At 48.1% G+C, this 20,691-nt stretch overlaps 2 protein-coding genes across 3 annotated transcripts; both read right to left on the reverse strand.

Annotated features, from left to right (window-relative positions):
- Positions 1-5,328: 5,328 nt before the first annotated feature.
- LOC101765484 (polygalacturonate 4-alpha-galacturonosyltransferase) lies at positions 5,329-9,649 on the reverse strand. Of its 2 annotated transcripts, XM_012844026.2 has the most exons (10): positions 9,338-9,500; positions 8,780-8,852; positions 8,632-8,657; positions 8,503-8,547; positions 7,787-7,982; positions 7,666-7,706; positions 7,231-7,565; positions 6,785-7,142; positions 6,090-6,677; positions 5,329-5,960 (listed from the first exon to the last, which is right to left on the reverse strand). In XM_012844026.2, exons 1-10 carry the CDS (start codon positions 9,368-9,370, stop codon positions 5,685-5,687), a joined length of 1,971 nt encoding a protein of 656 aa, XP_012699480.1. In that variant the 5' UTR covers positions 9,371-9,500; the 3' UTR covers positions 5,329-5,684. The 2 variants fall into 2 exon arrangements, with proteins under 2 accessions (XP_012699480.1, XP_004957448.1); XM_004957391.4 differs by lacking the exon at positions 8,780-8,852 and having other exon boundaries at positions 9,338-9,649.
- A 1,192-nt stretch (positions 9,650-10,841) lies between these two features.
- LOC101765893 (protein STAY-GREEN, chloroplastic) lies at positions 10,842-13,139 on the reverse strand. The gene is made up of 3 exons (XM_004957392.3): positions 12,555-13,139; positions 12,059-12,439; positions 10,842-11,619 (listed from the first exon to the last, which is right to left on the reverse strand). Exons 1-3 carry the CDS (start codon positions 12,693-12,695, stop codon positions 11,281-11,283), a joined length of 861 nt encoding a protein of 286 aa, XP_004957449.1. The 5' UTR covers positions 12,696-13,139; the 3' UTR covers positions 10,842-11,280.
- Between the last annotated feature and the right edge of the window lie 7,552 nt (positions 13,140-20,691).

Consider the following 20,691-nt stretch of genomic DNA (forward strand, 5'->3'; position numbering starts at 1 on the left):
GCAAGACCTGCCAATAAACCACTTGAGAAAAAGAAAATGAACCCCATCTGCAGAATGGAGAGGAAGCAACAGATGTTACCATCAGACCTTAACTGTTGCATTTTGTTCTTTGCCACATTAACAAGGGAGATTGCATTAAGAATATCTTGATCCCTTCTCTGCAAACACTCGGATAACTTATTTGTGTATCCAAGAATAGCAAACATTAAGTGCACAAAGAAAACGAACTCAAAAGTACATTATGCATAAAACAGAAAAAAGCACCAACAGTTATTTGGTTGCCAGATGCAATAAGAAAAATACGGGGTGATACTGAAGCCCAAGTGACTGAAAACGATGTTTGCTTGACTCTACATTTCATAGCCCTTGGATCACAATCACGCATGCCCAGTGGCAAAGCTAGAGCAATTAGAGCAGTGTGCGTTTGCCTTATGTGTGCATAGAATTGAGCTCTAGGTGATGCTTATGTAAGGAATCGGTGCTCGTAGCTTAAGAGGGGGAGGGGGCGAATTAGGCAACTTAAAATCTTAACCTACGGCTTCCACTACTTTTGCATCAAACTTAAACTAGATCATGCGATCAAGATGTGTGCAACTATGGTTGATCTAGTGTGAAACCCTCATCCCAAAATATTTTTTGCAACCTAGAGCCAATTCTAGCAAGATAGTACACTAAGAAAGTAAGGGCACGCAAGTTGCAAGTATGAAATATGGAAACGTAAGAGCTAAGGAGGGGAAGCAAACCCTTGACACGATGATTTATCCCGTGGTATCGGTAGGCACTAAGCCACCACTAGTCCACGTTGTTGAAGCACTCACACAAGAGTATTGCTTCCCAGTCACCAAGTCTCTCCCGGGACACCCCTTGACTTGCCACAAAGGCTTGGCCACTAAGGCTCACACTAAGTTCCCCGGTCACCTTGATGCCGTCTCCACAAAAGAGCTTCTCCACTAAGGAAGGGGGGTCTCCACGTTCCCCGCACATGGTCGTCGACGCCGCTCCACACCAAGCCAGAGGATCGAAGACTTGCTGGCGTTGTACAACTGTGGTTCACTCCTGCAACCAATCACAAGGTAGGCACACCTTGCACTCTCCCTTTCTCTAGGCCTATCCTAGCACTAATCACTTTCCTAAGCTTGTGCGAAGCCTTAGAATAATCACTTAAGCACTTTTGGTGGCTTGGACGTGTTCTTGATCTCCGATGGATTCCTGCACACTTCAGATTCATCCCGCCACTTCAAATGGGTGAGTAGAGGGGGTATAAATAGCCCAAGGCCTTAAAGAGACGTTGCTCCAATGGCTAGTTAAAGTGTACGATCGGATGTTCCGATGGTATATTTTTGGGTAGCATCAGAACATCTGGTACAATTAGCCGTAGGCTCCCCCGCGCCCAAGTTCTTCACTAACACATCAAAATTCATATGATGCTTCATCCAATGGTACCATTGGAACTTCCGGTGCTGAATGGTTTTTGCCCAAAACCTCTCCAAAACTTTCCAAAGTAAATTGCTTCGTCCGATGCTTCTAACTTCTGACCATCGGATCATCCGGTCCTATAGGATTTCCTCTGCCTCCTCTGCGAATTGCTCTGATGCTTGTAAAATGATCCTCGAAGGATCATCTGGTGCTTCCTAGAACTCAAGTTGATTTCCCCGTTGTACCAATTGCTCCAACGCTTGCTCGTACGGTTGCTCCGATAGACCGTCAGATCATCTTTGGATTTTGTCTATCATTTGGATGCTTGAATACCATAGAATAATTCTAAATAGCATGGCTTGGTCACTTGAATACCATAGCTTGGATACTTAAATGCTATGATTTGAACCTTGCTATGGTTTGGTTTGCATACTTGTAACCTAGAAAACCTACAAGGCACATGCTTGACAGGCTATTAGTCCTGATGATTATATTGTCACTCAATCACCAAATTAATAAACTATGGTCTAATGAGGTCATATTTACTACAGCTTATATGGTGAAAGTTAAACCTAATCACTATTTTTGCAAATTTTGAGGGGTTGCATCAGCACCCCTAATTACAATGTAGCTTCGTCCCTGCGCATACCACGATCATGTTCCTTCTTTGCGTGTCTTCCACCTCTCAGGAATTTGAGGATTTATTCCTCTCGTCAAAACCTGCACCCCCCACACGTCTCGGTTTTCACCAGTCTACAACATATTCAACATTTTTAAATTGTTTTTTCAATTCCTAGTTCTCTTAATTATTTTGTCAACTGATCAAAGTTTGTTTAGTCGAATTTGGAAAATCCTTGAGGGGAAAAAATTCATAACCAACATTTTTTAATAAAAAATATGTTGGCCACTTAGTCAGTTAGACTAGATTCATATAAACTTGGCTATGTGAATAGAGAAGGCTGATAACAGTCGGACCATTCGTAAAGAACACTCGAGAACAGTGCCCTCCATCATGCTATCCCGTTCCTTTTGACTCTCCACCGCCTTCACTGCTTGCCACCGGTCATCTATCAATGGACGTCCTTTGAGCTTAGGACGTCCAATAAATACTATAATGATAAGATATTTGAAGTTTAAGGTATGATATTTTAATAGCCATCAGCCATCTATTGATAGAAAAATCCTAATTTTCAAGCGATTGAAAAATAAAATATACTCCCTTCATCCTTAAATATATGATGTATATGACAAGTTAATTAGTTTAGTGATAAGTTCTAATTAGCTTGTCCTAGACGTCATGTCATATATCTAAGGATGGATGGAATATTTAAAAATACCCGTTGCCATCATTTGACCTTCAATAATTTCTCACAAAAGCCCATTTAACCTATTGAACAACATGTGCAAATATGCCATGCTGCCCAAGTCGCCAAAATATGATCTAAAATACTTTAGCATAACTCTCACTCTCTTCGCATAATGAACTTATTTCTCATTAACGTTGATCTTGGCATATTTTATAATGGCAGACACATCATACACATATCATCACTGGCCTTTATATTTTACTAGCATTACTCTCGATCTCTTGGTTTGGTACTTTGGTGTAAGCAAAATAGACCGGCCGGCAGCACTGTTTAATCCGAGAGAAAGCGGCCTGACTATTGTTTGTCTAAGAATGATGCGATCAACGTCCATACTACGGTTGGGCCATGTCATGTGTGGAAACCAAAATCTCAAGCCTCACATACGCTGCGTCGCTGCCTTCAACCGTGACGACTGACATCTCGACTTAATATAATCTGCAACTCGTTTCGTACAAGTCACGAGCACGTACTCCTTTATTCGGAGATCGGAGTAGGAGAACCCAAGGCAACCCAAAGCGTTACCCCAAGCCTGCACGTCTCGAGCCTCTTGTGCTACGGCTGATGCCGCAAGCCCCTGCGCGCCGCCCGCTCAGCACTACCCGCGGATTGGCAGCTGACGCACACCGTCCTGTTCTTTTCCCCGGTGCTGAGCGGCGCCAAGCGGCCCAAGCCACGGCCTCGTTCTCGACGAGGAGTGGGCCGTCGCGGCCATGTTCACGGCGGGCGCGTCGATCGACATTTCAGCGCGTGCGGCAGCCCTGCTCTGCCTCCGATACCTGACGTTCGCAGCTGCGCCGTGAGGATCTCCAACCCCCTCGCCGGCGGCCGTTCGATCTGCCGCCGCCGGGCACGATCACGCGGCACGACCCCCGCGCGTACTGCCTCGACTTCGACACAACCGCACAGGGCTCCGCATCCACAGGGAAGGGGGTGGAAAATGGACGTTACACCTGCCAGACATGCTAGAACTTGTTCGGATCGTCGATCTGTTCCGGAATGTTTGTTTTTTCTTTAGTGTCTTTTAATTTTTTTTAGTTGTATTCTGCACTTCTCTGCATTTGGCGCTGTTCCGGAATGTTTGTTTTTTCTTTAGTGCCGTCCAATTTTTTCTGAGTTGTATTCTGCACCTCTCTGCATTTGGCGCAGTATGGATGGGATATAAAGTTTCTTTACATCCTGTATGGATAGATATAAAGAAGTGTTGGTTTCCATAAAAATTGTAAGTTCTAACCCTGCACGTTGACAAGCTCCTTTTTGACTTTCCTGCACATCTGAACTGGTCCCCCTCCCACCTTCACATGAGATGTTGCAGCTTTTGGGACTTCCAACCAATTATTTAACATAATTTTATACTCACCGTAACAGGCATTTCTGCTTCTGTATGTAGGTGTACCGCATGTTTGCAGTTCTGTTGTACATTCAATGTACCACCAATGTACATTGTTGCCCCTACATGTTTGCTCCTACCATCCATGTAACGTTTTCCTCTATTGCACCGAGCTGTGTACTCTCTATATTTTCATAGTATATAATTTAAAAGGTAATCTTACTTGGTACATCACTTAGGGAGTGTTTGGATCTTTAGTCCGGACTAAAATTCATGTCACATCAAATATTTGGAGGCTAATTAGGAGGACTAAACATGAGATAATTATAAAACTAATTACACGGATGGAGGCTAATTCACGAGATGAATCTATTAAGCCTAATTAATCCATCATTAGCACATGTTTACTGTAGCATTATATTGTCAAATCATGGACTAATTAGGTTTAATAGATTCGTCTCGCAAATTAGCCTCCATTTGTGCAATTGGTTTTGTAATTAGTCTATGTTTAATACTCCTAATTAGTATCTAAACATTCGATATGATAGGAATTTTAGGAGCTCCTAAAGAACCAAACACCCCCTTATTATAATCATATTCATGGTAGTACCACAAATGATGAACAAATAATAATTATACAAAATGGAATCCAGAACCCACACACTTTTACTCACATATGTACATGAGATGTTCATCGATGAAATTTGCACATAAACACTATCATTTGCATGTCAATTCTTTTTTTCCTATATATGTGCAAGAGGGCAAATAGTCGAGGCCCGTGCGTTCTCCTGGTGCCGCACGACCTGACGTGAGCCGCGCCATTCGCCGCGTCAGCTCCAGCGACGACATCGACCGCCTCGAGGAGAACGGCCACCTGCTGCTGCAAAGGCAGGACGGGGCACTGTGACGCGCACGGGATCAAGGACCGCGGCGTGGCGAGGGTCGAACGCGCCGGGGAGAAGATGCCAGTCGAAGGCTCGTCTCGCCGCCAGTGGCGCGGCGACACCAAGGTGCCACTGCCACCTGCTGACGCAGTTTGGCCTTGCGGGGGAGGCGAGAACCGGCAGGCACGGGTTAAGAGGGAGACGGCCGTCCTGATCATGGGCATCATGGCGCCGCTGTACAGTGACAGGACGAAGAAGGGCGATGACGAGAGGTTTGAATTGTTACAGATTCAGGAATCATCACAGAAGAAACCAAGCTTTCTTCTTAAGATAGTAGAGAGAAACAGATCTATTTTAGTTAACCCATTTGATTCATGCCTTTGACTTTGGCTTGTACTTTAGATCATCTAATACATAAGGCAATGCAATTGCGACAACACTCGGTTCTGTAGGCACACCGGCCCAAATCAGCACACGACACCAACCCCAAATGCACATTTTAACAGCTATTCTCCTGATAATTCTGACGGCCAAGCAAAATGCACGTATAATTGAATAAAGAAACCGCTAGCTATATACATCACTCAATAGCTCCAGGTTTGCTGAGGTACCGCAAGGACATGGGAGCGCAACACTTCTGTCCAGCTGGCTCCTCTCCGTCAGTTCTTCTTCACGTCTATCTAGTATCTACTCACTCAAGTTGCATCCACGGATGTAAGGGTGGTCATACTTGATATACTTGGTCCAATATGGTCGGTACTTGGTCATTGCTAGCTCCAACCATGGCTTCATGTTCCCATTGTAATGGACAACAGCAGCACCATCTATCTCCGAACGGTCTATGCTTGGGTTGTATCCTAATCCAAGAACATGCCAGGACTTGTCCAGGGGATGCGTCAACTTGTAGAAGGTCAAGAGGCCCGGTGGAAGTGTCCCAAGCTTCCAAAGAACTCTGTCTTCATTCTGAAAAAACAGAACAGAAAAAGAATCGTGTGAGATATGGCCTAAACTAAGAACGTACAGATTTGCAAACGAGTTCAGTAAATCAATTTGTAAATCAACGCAATTCAGTAACGAGTTTTGAAATCTCACCATGTTTTGCCATTTGTGGTAGATCCCAGTGATATCTTTCTTCTTCCACTCCTTCAGATCAAAGATGTTCATCCCATAGGCCCAGCCGCATGCATTCGGATCAAAGTTCTGAGCAATATGTGGATTTGAAAAATTAAGATACTTGTCAAAACGGTGGAAACTCTCCCCACAGGTCTCCACAGCACCATTGACCTTCCCATTAAGATCAACATCCCACAACCCTGTCAAATCTTTCTGCACAACTATGTCATCATCGAGGAAAAGTATCTTATCCAACTTTGGATAGACCTCTGGGAGATAGAACCTCAAGTGGTTCAGCATAGAGAGGTACTTGGGGTTCCGATACTTTAGGTTTGAAGAACCTGCTGAGAGAGTGGTAGGACGATCAGCTTTGAAATAGTACTCTTTCATGGCAGCAGACTCAAGTTGCCGCAACACAGGACAGTATGATGAGTTCAACCACTTAAATTCGTCCACATTCTCAACATGGATGGTGGCCTTGCCAGGTGGGTTCAGCAGAAACCACATGTTCATGGCTCCAAAGTTTAACTTATCAGTCACAAGATGGAAAACATGTTTCTCTGGTTCCTGAAACAGTCATTTCAAGCATCACTGTTAGAAACCACCATTGTAATTTGTAAGTGTAGTAGTGAGAGCCTGAGAAGTGCAATTGATTAAAAGGACATGGCAGTTACCTTGGCATTCATGATGGTTGAGTTCACAACAACAGAGGCTGCCAAGACGTTGTCTGAGAAAAGTGCATAGTGGTAGAGACTTGGGTTTTCTAAGTTTTCACTCCTTGGGAATTTCCGTTGCTCCAGGGGGAGGAGATAGTAATCAATTGTCAAACGCATAGACAAGCAATGAATGCTATTTGGAATTGTCTTTGCAGCCAACTGGCTAAGAAATGTACTCTGCTTCTTCAAACTCCTGACCTGTTCATCTGCTGACTGAAGCATAGCCCTTAGTCTCTGAGTTATCGCTCTGCAATCATACAATTCTCCTCTAGCCTTTGATAAAACTTGACCCATTGCTCTGACTTTCTCAGGAGCGCTGCAAAGCAGATGATTTGTATAAGAAGAAAGCAAAAAAAGAAATGGAATTATTCTAGAATAACGAAAGAAGTGAAACAAGTTCACACCTGTGATGCAGGTCAGCATCTGCAGCGGCCTCTCCAACAGCCCGCTGGCTTTCCTTGATTCGGGTCTGCAGTTCTTGAAATAGACCACTCTTGTTCTTTGATTTAGCAAGCGCAGAATAGACACGAGCCATAATAAGTTGGTCCCTCATCAACCTAACTGTGGAGTCTGAATTCTCATTCTCATTCTCTTTTCTCCATATGCTGTATTTCCCAAGCACAGCAGAATCGACAGCCTTTGATCGCTCAATAGCGGCATTCTCCAGCTTAACACGCGCTTCATCATCTTTGCGCACCAACTCCATTGCTCTCTTCTCACGCCTTTTCTCCCTTAGTTTCTACAGTATCCAGGCAAGTAAAAAAGATGTAAGAAATGCATACCAAGCTACCAACAGAGACCAGAACAAGGCAATATGTATACAAGGTTAGTACTGTTACCCTTCGAGCTATTTTTGCTGCTGTGTCAACTTGATGTTCATCTGCATCGAGAAAACTTTATTCTGGTGCACCAAACCAGAAGATGGAAAATAGCTTCGGAAATTCATGTTTATATTTGTACCTGAATCTTTGGGTGATTTATTTGTTGGTAAATCATGTTCTGGCACACTGTTTTCATCATTAGCCTTGCCATCGACATACATGCTCATGTCAGTGACTAGATCATCAGTTTTCCATGAGGGGGATTCATGATTCCTAAAGAAGTCGAGACTCAAAGTGCCTGCTTCTTGCTGACTAGCAGTTATAGCGTCAATCACCTGAAGACCAAAAAAGTGCAAATACAAAGAAATTGAGGACAAATAAAAAAGATAAATGGCTGTTTCATATGCAGCCAACATAATCAATCATAGTTACTGAATTACGATAGCCATGCAATAAACAGACTGCAACATAAAGCCAGTAGCCAATATGCTAGGTCATGAAAATTATTTTCTTTACCAGATAAACTATATGAGAAAGGGAAACAACAATACTTGACAAACATGAGATAACACACAGAGAGGACAACTAGCTATAAAGCTATTGTTCATTCACCGCATTCTGGCATGGTCATTCGTTGAAACTACACATAGTTTAGCGCATAAGCTACATGCGTGTCATTCAAAAGTAGAAACATCTGGTCTTAGTATTAAGTATGATGGGAGAAGTGGACATCCACGGACCATGGTGAATCAACCTAAGGAGCATGTGTGGCAGTGTGAAGAAAAAAAAGGAACTATAGCGCTATAGAAATATCAGGGAAAAAAAATTGCACCACTGATCGCAAAATGTTCTGACCTCTTTTGGCAAAATAGATTTCAGATTCTTCATTGTCACTGCTTCCTGCAAGGGAATTCACAAAGTGAAATGAACCCTCAAGAAATATGATACTGAACCAATTGAATCCCTTTCTGGTTTGATAGGTACCTGATCGCCATTCCTGCCCTTGGGATCTGCAGGTAAACAGAAGATGTCATTGCTTTTCTATCTCAAGTAAAACAGTGAATTCAAACAGTACAGTATTCTCACAGCTAACAATGACATAATGTGGAATTATATACAATGTTAACAGTACCTCCATTACAGGTTTCAGCCGATGTTAATGCCCTATGTCGTTCAGCGTGCTTACAGCCACCCACTACATAGTTCTGTTTGCACGCGAATCCGTATAGTTTTGTTAGACGACAGCAATGTTATATGTATGCACTTCAGTTTCTATAATGGCAGCCTACTGTCACCCTCTTATATACATCAAACCAGACCAACCTAGCAACGGCAAAGTGTAACATCATGTGCTAGAGGATAACAATTCCTAAAATCACTAGGGCTACAACATCCTTTGACACAGAGAAATATGCTCTACCTACACAGTTTCCATCCAAACGGGCAGAACAAGCAACAGCACAACGTGTGCTAAAATTGACAAATCCCTAAATCGCTCAAAGCTACACAGATGATGCCTTCTCCAACTAAACCGCGTCGAACTACTGCTGGAAAGCGCATTAATCCCACAATATACACGAATTTCAACCGATATCCACTCAATCTAGGTGCTCATCGCGCAACAATAACCCGAAATTAACAATTCACAGCACCAGACATCAGGGGCTAAGGGAAGGGAGGCGAATCGGACCGGAGGCGACGTGGACATGGCCGCGACCTCCATTGCGCACGACGAAGAAGAGCGAAGGCGCGACCACGAAGAGGAACACGAGGACCACCACGGGGGGCAGCACGCCGGAGCCGGAGGCGGCACGCCTCCCTCCCCCTCCCGCGCCGGCGGTGGAGTAGGGGAGGCGCTGCTTCGGGGTCGGCATCGGCGGCGCTGCGATGCCAGTGCGGATCCGGATCCGGTCCGATCCGCCGGCGGCGGGCGGGGGCTCGCCGGAGGGCGGGGCGCGTACGCTTCGCTTCCTTGGGAGAGTGGGGAGTGGGTGTGACGAGGCGAGGAAGCCAGGAACGTAACGGAAAGCACCCGATGCTGAATCCACGGGCCGCGCCGTGGAGTGTGTGTGGCTCAGGGCCTCAGGGGGCCTTTGGGCCTTGTTGGTTCGGACGCTGCTGCTTCTAAACTAAGGGAGCCCGTTTACCCGTAGGCATGCATGGGCTGACGTGTTGTAAAAAGTGTGAACTGCAGATGCGCAGACGCTCCTAATTAAAAACTCGTAAAAAGGAAAAAAAAACATGCGGATGCAATGCTTTCTCCCAGAAATGAAATTCATGCAAGCTCTTTGCAATAAAAACTAAACTACATGTCCTTGATTCCCCTTCCTCGTTTTCATCCGTCAGTTAATCGTCAGAATTGAGCATGAAAAAAAAACACAGCCATGAGAATATAGATGACAGTCAAGGAGGAACATTGGCACTTGATGAGCTGATGTGTGCTGAAAAAAAAGACTGCACGCGTTATAATCGCCGCTTGCAAGAGCATAGCATCTTTATTCTATTTTTTCTCGTCGGTCATACTAGTGGGTTTCTGGTGATTCCTTCCTTCCATCGTTCTAACAAGCAGAAAAGCAAGCAAATGCACGGCTGCCGTCTGCCGACAATGTTGCCGCAATCAGGCAAAGGCAAGATGATTTTTCGCCCTAAACGATCCGGTGGTCTTTGGATATAAGTTGCTAAATTTTAGCAAGGTCATATTGGATATTCGGATGCTAATTAGAAGGACTAAATATGAGCTAATTACAAAACTAATTACACAGGTGGAGTCTAATTCGCGAGACAAATCTATGAAAGCTAATTAATCTATCATTAGCAAATAGTTATTGTAGCACCACATTGTCAAATCATGGACTAATTAGGCTTAATAGATTCATCTCGCGAATTAGACTCAATCTGTGCAATTAGTTTTATAATTAGATTATGTTTAATGCTCCTAATTAGTATCAAATATGCGATGTGACATGTGCTAAAATTTAGCAGGGCAGAGAAACCTATCAATTTGGGAGAAACTCCATAGCCAATTTCGAACCGGCACGCAAACGTGAAAGCTACCGGTAACTCCACACCGAACTCCTGGCAGCTGGCACGGCCTCGCCGGTGTCCATTCTCGGTACACACAATAATCACCAAATTCGCAACGACTCCCGGTTCCAGACTTCAGACGCATCTTCACACCCCTCCTGACAGAGACATTGACGCACGACCGAGATCTTTACGGTCGAATAAAATAATTTAATTTAATTAATCTTCTCCATTTACATGTGTTTATTTCACTACACAAATCAATCTAGTGGAGTTCCAGTCCAAGAACTGATGAGAGTGTACAAATGAAACTTGCCTGCTGGCCTCCTTGGACTTGCCATCTTTGCAGCAGCATGCACACACAATCTTGGCAAGTTTGCCATCCAGATCAAGCGTTCTACTAGTAGCTATGTACAAGACCACCATGTCCATGAGTTCATCATTCCCTGACCTCAACCAAGCTATTTCTAACGCTACCAATTAAAGAATAGCGCAGGCATGCATGCGATTGCAGCAGCTGCCCAGCCAAACAACAACACGCTAGTCTAGCTACGGCTTACATTTGCGCGGCATGCGGCGGTGATGGTGCCTGCGCCCGTACATGCAGTCTCACTGCTGCTGGGCCTGGCCGGCGGCGGTGGCGTCGGCGGCCATGTCGTGCTCGTGCGGCCAGGGGATGAGGCTGTGCGGCGGGAAGCAGCAGTCGCACTGCTGGGGACACCGGTGCGGCCACTCGCCCACGGGCATCGTCCGGCCCGCCTCGCCGGAGGCCGCGGCGGCGGGGTCGTCGTCCTCGGCGGGCGCGGCGGCGTCGCGGAGCGGGCCCCAGTACTCAACGCGGTTGAAGCGGGGGAGGTTGGAGTGGAAGTAGACCCACACCGTGGCTTCCTCCAGTTCCGGGTGCCGGCTGAACAGGTCGCCGTCGCCGTGCACGAACGCCTTCAGAACCTGCAGCACACAGACACAGCAGAGAGTCTCAGCCGCCCACATCCATGAACACCACGTGAAAGCAGAGAATTTTTTTTTTTTGAACGGGAAGGCAGAGAATGCCTGATCAAATATCTAGCGAGACAACGATCGAGCCGTACTGACTAGTACTGAGCTAATGTTCCCTTCCTGAAATCTACCGCTAGTGCGCATGATTCACAATTCAATCGTGGCTCGTGGGCAAACGACGGGCAGCGACGAGACGACAAGACGCAAAGGATGTCGAGCAGTGGTGCCGTAGCGATCGACGTGGGGTCTCGCTAACCAGGCGGTTTCTTTGAATTATTGGCGAGCCAGGCAACCAGCCAATGTGAATTCGAGGAATAAAATAGATGGGGGCACTGTGCTGTGTACTATTCAGCATGTGGTCCGTGTATGTGGGCAGCAGGAGGACACGTACCACGGGGAGCTCCTTGCGGAAGATGTAGTAGCGGAGGCCGGCGATGAGGTCGAGCAGGAAGTGGCCGCCGGAGATGTGGCAGTGGACGTGCAGCGACATCCGGCCCCGCACCTTCTTCCACTCCGCCACCACCTCGTCCCGCTGCAGCCGGTTGTACCACCCCTGCAGCTGCGCGCGGTTGATGGTGTGGGAGACGGCCAGCGTCAGGCTCGCCGTCACGTCGCTGTGGGTCAGCGTGTACGTCCGCGGCAGCAGCGGCAGCGGCGGCGGCTTGGTCCCCGGGTGCGCCGCGTGCTTGCCGCCGCTCTCCTCGTCCACGCCCAGGAACAGCACCTTCAGCTTCGACGCCTCGAAGATCGCCGGACCGAACAGCCTCGCCGTCTACACGCAGACAGGAAACAGAGCAGCAGCCCCCTGCCGACTCATCAGCTCAAAGACGCCCCAAAAAGAAATTTCCTATCAAGGGAGATCGATGGGAATCGAGCAGATCACGTACCGGCACGACGTACCGCCTCCGCCGCGCGTCCCTGGGCCGCCGCCGGAACACGACCACGGCGCCGGCGCCGAGCTGCTGCTGCTGCTTGAGGTGGGAGATCGGGAGCAGGGACATGGTAGAGGCAGAAGTGGCCGCAGCCATGTTTGCCCAATTCGTCTCGCTCGTATCCGGCGCACCAGAAGTAGCGGCAGAATCGGGACCGAGATAATAAGCTGCCGAGTCTCCGCAGAAGCTGGATCGAGCTCCGCGGAGCAGGAATCTTGCACGCCTCGTCAAGATCCCGGGTGGACGACCAGATTTAGGAGCCTGTAGCCGGTGGTAGTACGCAAGTAGTGCGGCGGTCACGCTTGCTGGTTGTAGCTCGCGATTGGCTAGATTCCTGGACCGTATGGAGATGGAGTCGTTATATGAGTGAGTGACGGGTAGGGGATGAAGAAAAAGACGCGACTCCCCGCAAGGCTGGCCGAGTAGGGTGGTGGAGCGAGGGGTCGGGAAACGTCGCGGTTGTGTGCGCGGGCGGGCAAGCTCGCTTCAGATGGGCTCTCACGTCCGTCTCCTCTCTTCTCGGCGCGGATTCGAGTCGATGCGTGTCGGAGTGGGAACTGGGAAGAAATAGCGGTCACCGTGGGCCGTGGAGGTGGGAGGAGACATCTGCACGGCGCTTCGGTGGCCGCTCCTCTGCGTCGCAGGTGTCGCGTGCTCAGTGGTGCGGTCAGGTCGACTCAGCCGTGTGGTCGTCGGGTAAGAGCCCGTTTGGTTCCTCTGTTTTTTTTTTTTACTTTTAGTCCTATACACACAAAAGTTTGGACTAAATCCTTTAGCCTCCGAACACAAGCTCCAAAACACTCCCAAACACGTTCTAAAGTCTATTGCGTAGATTGGTTGCATTCGTTGCGAAAAAATCCGTCTGAAGTTTGCTACCTAGAACAGTGCATTCGGGTATCGAAACGCACCCGTTTCGCATCGTTTCGTGCAGTAGCGAAATGCTTCAAAACACTCCCAAACATGTTCTAGGGTCTATTGGGTAGATTGGTTGTGTTCATTGCGAAAAAATCTGTCTGAAGTTCGCTACCCTAAAGCAACGCATTCGGGTACCGAAACGCACCCGTTTCGCATCGTTTTTTGTGCGTAGCAAAATGCTCCAAAACACTCCCAAACATGTGCCGGCCTCCCTCCTGCCGATGTTATTCGATGGCGCTGCGGACCAGGCCGAGGCGGACCGCTTCCTTCGTGCCGTCCACGACCCGTGCCGCCTCACGTCGCCGTCACCCACGGCCGTCGGGAGCCTGTGCCACCTCTCCTCGTCCTCGTGGTCCTCCTCCGCCACGGTCGGGAGCGGCACCGTGCAGGTCGCCATGGCGCAGCGCGAGGATGCCGCCGCATGCCAGGAGAGGCGCCGCCACCGCGGCTTGCCCATCCGCGCTGGACCTCGTTCCGCCGCCGCTTGCCCGGTCGCAACTCGCCGTGCTTCGGCCCACCAGTCCGCGCGCCACCGGCCCCCGTGCATCCAAGAGTGAGATCCAACGGAAGCCATGACTTGCCGCCGCCTAGCGCACGCCTCTCCATTGATCCGAAGCTGGTCGCCGTTCGCAGGGCCTGCTGCCTGCATCAGGCCTCCTTTGCTAGATTCGATGGATTGACAGGTGAGAAACCAGTCTCTCAACAGGTGGGAGAGAGGAGGGATGAAGGTGAGCAGCGAAGGGACAAGGGAAGACAGATGAGAGGTGGGAGGTGTAAAAGAACCTTTGTTCAACTGCATTAATGGACTTTAATCTATGGAACCAAACAGGATAGGAACTAGACTAAACTTTAGTCCATTTAATCCATGGACTAAAGGATCCAAACTCCCACTAACTTTCACTTGTCTTTTATAGTTAAACTTTTTTTATATAGATTAACTTTAACCGCGGGGACCTAGCTATGATTGGTGGTTCTCGCTTCTAACTCACCTGACGGGTGAAAGGATTTTGTATGAGATCAACATCGTAGGATGGCCTAGCGTTATTAGGCCATTCTCAATGGCCAATTTCACGGATATGTTTCTAAGAATATCACATATGTAAAATATCATTTAATTCATAGTTGAAATAGTTTCCTACAATGCACAATTTCATAGTTTGTTGTTTCCAACACCACATACAAGACACAGACTATTTTGGAAATAGTGTACACAGGATTTCATCCCCATAAAACTCATTTCACCTCTCTCTTCATTAACTCTTTGCCACATCATCAAAAATACTGACATGGCACTGTATTTAATGAGAATAAAACTCCCATTAAGAGTGGCCTTACTATGTTGTCCCGTCTCATCTCATGTCGCACCATTTGTAGGAACCAAAAGTCTGTGGATGTTGTTTTATGGAGTACATCTATTACTATTTTCGTATCACTGTTGGGGAATGCCAAACCCCCCTTTAGTACCGGTTATGCAACCGGTATTGCTATATTGGTATTAAGGGGGTCCTTGGTACAAAAGGGGAGCCTTTAATACGGTTGGTCCCCTATCGGTACTAAATTGCCTGCCACGTCACATGTGGCCGAGGCCTTTCTTTTTCTTTTCTTTTCTCATTTTCTTTTCTGCTCTTTTCTTTCTTTTCTCATTTTGTTTTTCTGCCTCGTCACACGTTGTTTCACAACCGCGCATGCCCGGCCGCCACGCCTCCAAGCCGCCGGCCGGTGCGCCTCCAGGCCTCTGAGCGCCGAGTCTCCCGGCCGCCGTCGCTGCGCCTCTCGGCCGCCGCGCCTCCAGGCCTCTGAGCGCCCCGGCCTGATCCTCGGCGGGGGTAGCGTAGCGGTAGCGGCCCCTCACGCGGGCAGCCTGGTGGCGGCTCCTTGTCGGAGGTGGGGGCATGTGGGCCTCCGGAGTGGAGGCCGGTGGCATGCGCCTAGTGGCTCAAAGGCCAGAGGAGCATGGCCAGGGACGTGGAGAGCGGCAGTGCATGGCCAACGACGATCCGGAGGCTGGCGGCGCGCGGCCCTCCAGCGTGGAGGCCAGCAGCGCGCGGCTCCGTCACGACCCCGAGAGGCGGTGGCAGTGAGAGGAGAGGGAGGAGAGAGGCATGAGAGATAGTGCGTGGCCGGTGGGGGGAGATAGTGTGTGGCCGGTGGGGAGAGGAGGGTGGGGAGATAAGGATAAGGCGTAGGGTGGGGAGATAAGGGAGAGAGATGAGGAGTCGAAGAGAGCCTTTTAGTACCGGGTGGGGGCTTCACCCGTACTAAAGGCCCTCAGGCACATTAGTATCGGGTCGAGGCTCCACCCGATACTAATGGGTGACCTATAGTACTGGGTGGAGCCCCGAACCGATACTAAAGCGGATCACGGGGCGCTCCTGGGGAACTAGCCATTAGACTGATTAAAAAGCAACCGGTACTAAGGACTAGGACCAATGCTTAGTTTTCCTGCAGTGTATTCACTGATTGGGATATATGAGTTTTGTTTTTCTAAAAATATTAATCTCCGCCCTTTGGCATGGATCTAAGTTTTTCGAGTAATCTCGGCTCATAATGTGATGATAAATAAAAGGGATAAGATTATGCAAATGATTAGAAGAAAATAAAAAACAAAGTTCATTATATATGATTTCTGGTGAGCGGTATATTAATTTACAAGAGACTCCCTCACTTTCTAAGGTGACATGATAATCAGTTTATCAATTCTACAAGTGACCCTGAGCTTGTGTGTCGTGCCTTGGCATGCTCTTGTACTCGGCTACTGACCCTAAGATCTTTTTTCGGCTATACTGCATTATTAGGTGGGGCTCCTCGCCCCCTCCCTGACACTCTCGAAAAAATATACAAATAATGGTCTTTAAAAAAATTACAAATGATCTAAAAATGGATATTGAGGAATCCGCGAATGTTAAACCCTTTGGCTCATATGCGAGCTATACCAAGAAAAATTGTACAAATGACCGTCTTTCAAAATAGTATGATCAAGTAGATCCGATCAAACCTCGGGCCGAGCCAGGCTGGCAAGAAAGCCCAGAAAGTCCGTTCACTAACTCCATCAGACCATCAAAATCGGGCTCAATTCGAACCAGACCATCCATCATTTTTTAGTGTAAATGTAATTTATTTTATTATTCGAGCTGAGCTCGGACCCGCTCATTTTTTCAGATTGCGAAAATCAACACCGTGCGCCCTAAATGAGTGTTGGGCTAGGCTTAGCCCGTCGGGCTCAGCCGGGCTGTCGAGCTGGGCCTGGTCTTTGTGCAAGTGACATAGAAACAGGATATTAAGGAATCTGCCAATGTCAAACCCCCTTGGCTCATGTGCGGGCAACGGAGGGACTCGTCCCCACCACACCATTGGTACATGTGCGTGTTAGTGTGTGTTTGTCGTGGAAACATGGTGAGATATATAGTCCCACACTATTTGTTTGATTGAGAGGAATAGATCCAACAAAAATTCTTGCCACTGCCAGTGACCACCATTGGCACCCTCGTCCATCCCTGCATTATCCATGTCATCGTCATCGTCTCTAATGGTCCCCGGCCGTCGCGTGCCGACACGCTATATATGCAGCTTGAAGCGCCACCGACCGGCCATTGCCATCAACTGTGTGGGGTTTGAACCATCGTTCTGAGGAGGAAGATGTGTACAGGCAACCAGAGCTTGGAAATTACACTACGCCATACGGGACCTGAGGGTAGTCGTTGGACTCGATGCGCTCACATATTCTGATCGGTTAGTTCGAGTAGGGCGTTGACAGGTTGAAGGAAGGGAATGAGATATTTTTCAGGGAAGTTAACGTTCCACGCACGGGTCCGGTGGCGGATGGTGTGAGGATACAGTACACTGTTTACATGTCGCTTGGCAGCCAGTACCGTCACAGTTTTGGCTTGATGCGTGCACTACTCCTGCTAGTTCGTATAGATTGCAAGCAATGCCGTGGAATCTCTCCGAGCCATGTCCGACTCAAGAAGGAACGTTCATCACCCTAACCCTAACCGGTCACCAGATGCAACTTGGGAGATAAATCCATTCCTCAAAAGAATTAAAATAATCGTCATGGTTATCTGCTTGCCTAGTACTATGGGGGTGTTTGGGAACACCCTATTAAAGTTTAACACCTGTCACATCGGATGTTTGGATGCTAATTAGGAGTAGTAAACATAAGCTAATTACAAAACTAATTGCACAGATGGAGTATAATTCGCGAGACGAATCTATTAAGCCTAATTAGTCCATGATTTGATAATGTGGTGCTACAGTAACCATTTGCTAATGATGGATTAATTAGGCTTAATAGATTCGTCTCGCGAATTAGCACAAGGTTCTGCAATTAGTTTTATAATTAGCTCATGTTTAGTCCTTCTAATTAGCATCCGAACATCCGATGTGACACTGTTAAAGTTTAGCACCTCGTATCCAAACAGCCCCTATATATATACGATGGGAGCTGCAAAGCTTTATCCACTTTATTTCTTTGCTCGTGAAAGAAGAGGCAGGCGTGCTCTTCTCTCTTCCTTTTTTTACTACTACTGATGATGAGTCCAACAAAAAAAAAAGTAGATGAACCGTCTTTTTTTTCCTTTTTGTCTCGTCCGCGGAGGGTCATGTCTGCCTCTCGCTTTGTTTCGGGGTCGAGACGAGTCGGAACAAAACGTGTTGAGAGGAACTCTGTACGAGACTCAGGGCCGGGGAGCACGTGTTCAGCTCGAATTTTACAAGGCCGGATAGAACGATGGATTCCCCTCTCGTCATCTCTGCCCGGCGCGGCGCCATCGTTGGCCATCGGCGTCGCGGGAGAATCCAAAACCCGCGCGCGGACCACGGCGGTGGCAGCGCGCGAGTGCCTTGCGAGACCGAGCCATCCGTGAAGCAGTTGTTGTCACGTGGAGCCGAGCCTGTGGCGTGCGTGCGTGTTCGCGACGCTTGCAAGGCACGTCGACCCTAGCCGAGCGTGGCGTGGACCGTGGAGTGGCATGTGGCGGCAAATCGGAAAAACTGGCTTCTTCCGTGGCCTTTCGGAAGCTTTTTCAGGGAGAGATGTTGGTCCACGTACGTACGTCTGCCGTCTGGTGCTCCGCAGCCCAGCCCAGCCGCCGGGGGCGAGCGACGACCCGGCCAGCTCCGCCGAGAGAGACGGCGACACGTTGAGCGCACGTAGACGCTCTCGCCTCTCAGCTCTGCCTGCGCGCGCGACGTGTTGCGTCCCCGGTGTTCGCATTCCGCCTTCCGGGTACTTCCAGGTTCACCGCGCCGTCGCGGTCCACGCACAACACAGCAATTACAGCTCGGCGGCCGAGTACTACGGGCCATGAAAATTTCCATGTTGGTGCCGTAACGTTCAGACCTTTGAACGAGTTCGGATAGAATCATCCACCAACATCTTGTTTTCGTGGGTCTCATGTACTTCTACTCGAAAAGGAACAATATTCTCAGGACAATCCTTTGAAGCTTCAAAAAGGTATCAAATTTGCTAGAGCTCAAATGCTTGATTTTTGAGTTTATCTCAATCAAAAGGTATACCGCAATACTGCTGCTGGCATGACATATGCAAGAGCCAGGTAGATTGGTAAGAGTCTAAGAAATCTATGTAAATAAATGGCGTATTCCTACATCCGTTCGTAAGATTGTTGCTGCTGGTGGTGGCTTGACATATGCAAGAACCAGGGAGTACTCCTAAGTATTACTACCTCCATTCGTAAATAAATGGCGTTTCATATAGGAAATATCACTAACAATAACTTACTGTTCGGAATGTCAAATAAAAATGGATGGAGGTAGTATTTAGGAGTATATGTTGTTCAGTTGCATCGGACAACCTTTAGCCCTCAACCCATCGCAGTCGACATCCTATTCAAATGATGTTCACGTTTTCGCGTTGGTGCCTGTGGGCCTCAATGTCTACTGTCATCTACATGTAATAAGATCATGCAAATGCAATATTCTATTTTTTCTGTCAACATCCTAAAGTTCGCGACTTTTTTCTTCTAAATTAATGCTGTAGACCTTTTAGAAAATAACATATTATCCGCTCTCATAGATCCTAAAGTTTGTAAAGAAATTGTCTTTTTTTTCTTTGAAAATTTCGTACAATTGTTTCTGAATGCATCTTATTTAGCCAAAGTTACACGCTCCCCTGCCGCCGTGTTGCCCGCCTGCCTTGGCCGGCCCCCTCGCTGCCCTCGCCAAGTCGCCAACGTTTGCAAACCGCCGCCGCCGGTAATTGCAGTGAACTTTCCCAACTCCAACCCAAGCTCCCCCGCTGCTCCACCTCCGCCGTCGGTCAGGCTTACTCCCGGTGACCTTCTTTAGGACCACAGCCATAGAAGCCTTGGCCTCAACGACGGCATGACACATAGAGATATATATGTTGGTCAACGTATGTACATCACTACATCAGGTCAGCGCAGCACGCCGCCCCGCCTGGCGCCTAGCCCAGCAATAGCCGCCGGTGGCGACGACCCATCTCCGCCGAGAGAGACCGACGGAGCTCATACACGTTGCGCGCACGTAGACGCCCTCATCCTCGTCCATGCTTGCGCCTGTGTGCGTGCGAATTGCGATGGTAGAGTCCCCGGTGCCGCACAGGCGTGTAGTTCGCCTACGGGTACTTCAACAGGCTCGCTATATATCGTCGCGGTCCACGAACAACAGACCAACAGATCAACGAGTACTCCTACCTACGGGCAATGAAAATTTGCACGGTGTCAAGACTGTATATGCTCAGACCCAGGGACGGATCCAACGGTGGGGAGGGCAGGGCTCAAGCTCCCTCTACCGCCTCTCGAACAGTGAGTCCCGCGGCCCTCAGCCCCTCCATAATTTTTGAGGAAGAAGAAGAGAAGGGAAGCAAGAAAAGGAGGAGGAAGAAACCCCTCCTACGATCATGAGTTGCATCCGCCAGTGTTCAGACCTTTGAAGTTTGAACGAGTTCAGATAGGGATATCATGTGGCAACATCATCTTGTTTTCGCGGGTTTCATGTATCCAAAGAACAGCGGTTTTCAAGGCAATCCTTCCCTCGCAAAGCATACTTGGATATTGTTGTTGGCATCGCATGCAAGAGCCGGTAGACTACGAAAATCAATAAACGTTTGTGTTAATTCGGATATTTCAAAATAGTGTTCAGGTGCATCCAACAATCTTTACCCGTTAACCTATCGCAATCGATGCAATATACAACA

Source organism: Setaria italica, chromosome II, assembly GCF_000263155.2.
Source record: "Setaria italica strain Yugu1 chromosome II, Setaria_italica_v2.0, whole genome shotgun sequence".
Classification (NCBI taxonomy): domain Eukaryota; kingdom Viridiplantae; phylum Streptophyta; class Magnoliopsida; order Poales; family Poaceae; genus Setaria; species Setaria italica.

Bases quoted from the DNA above. Each gene is read 5' to 3' on its own strand.
- LOC101765484 (XM_004957391.4), bottom strand. From the start codon at position 9,521: ATGCCGACCCCGAAGCAGCGCCTCCCCTACTCCACCGCCGGCGCGGGA. The intron at 7,707-7,786 runs GTACAAATATAA...TTCTCGATGCAG, and splicing joins TAAATCACCCAAAGATTCAG to ATGAACATCAAGTTGACACA. The intron at 5,961-6,089 runs GTGAGATTTCAA...CTGTTTTTTCAG, and splicing joins ACCACAAATGGCAAAACATG to AATGAAGACAGAGTTCTTTG.
- LOC101765893 (XM_004957392.3), bottom strand. From the start codon at position 12,695: ATGGCTGCGGCCACTTCTGCCTCTACCATGTCCCTGCTCCCGATCTCC. The intron at 12,440-12,554 runs GTACGTGATCTG...GTCTGCGTGTAG, and splicing joins GGAGGCGGTACGTCGTGCCG to ACGGCGAGGCTGTTCGGTCC. The intron at 11,620-12,058 runs GTACGTGTCCTC...TGTGTGCTGCAG, and splicing joins TCCGCAAGGAGCTCCCCGTG to GTTCTGAAGGCGTTCGTGCA.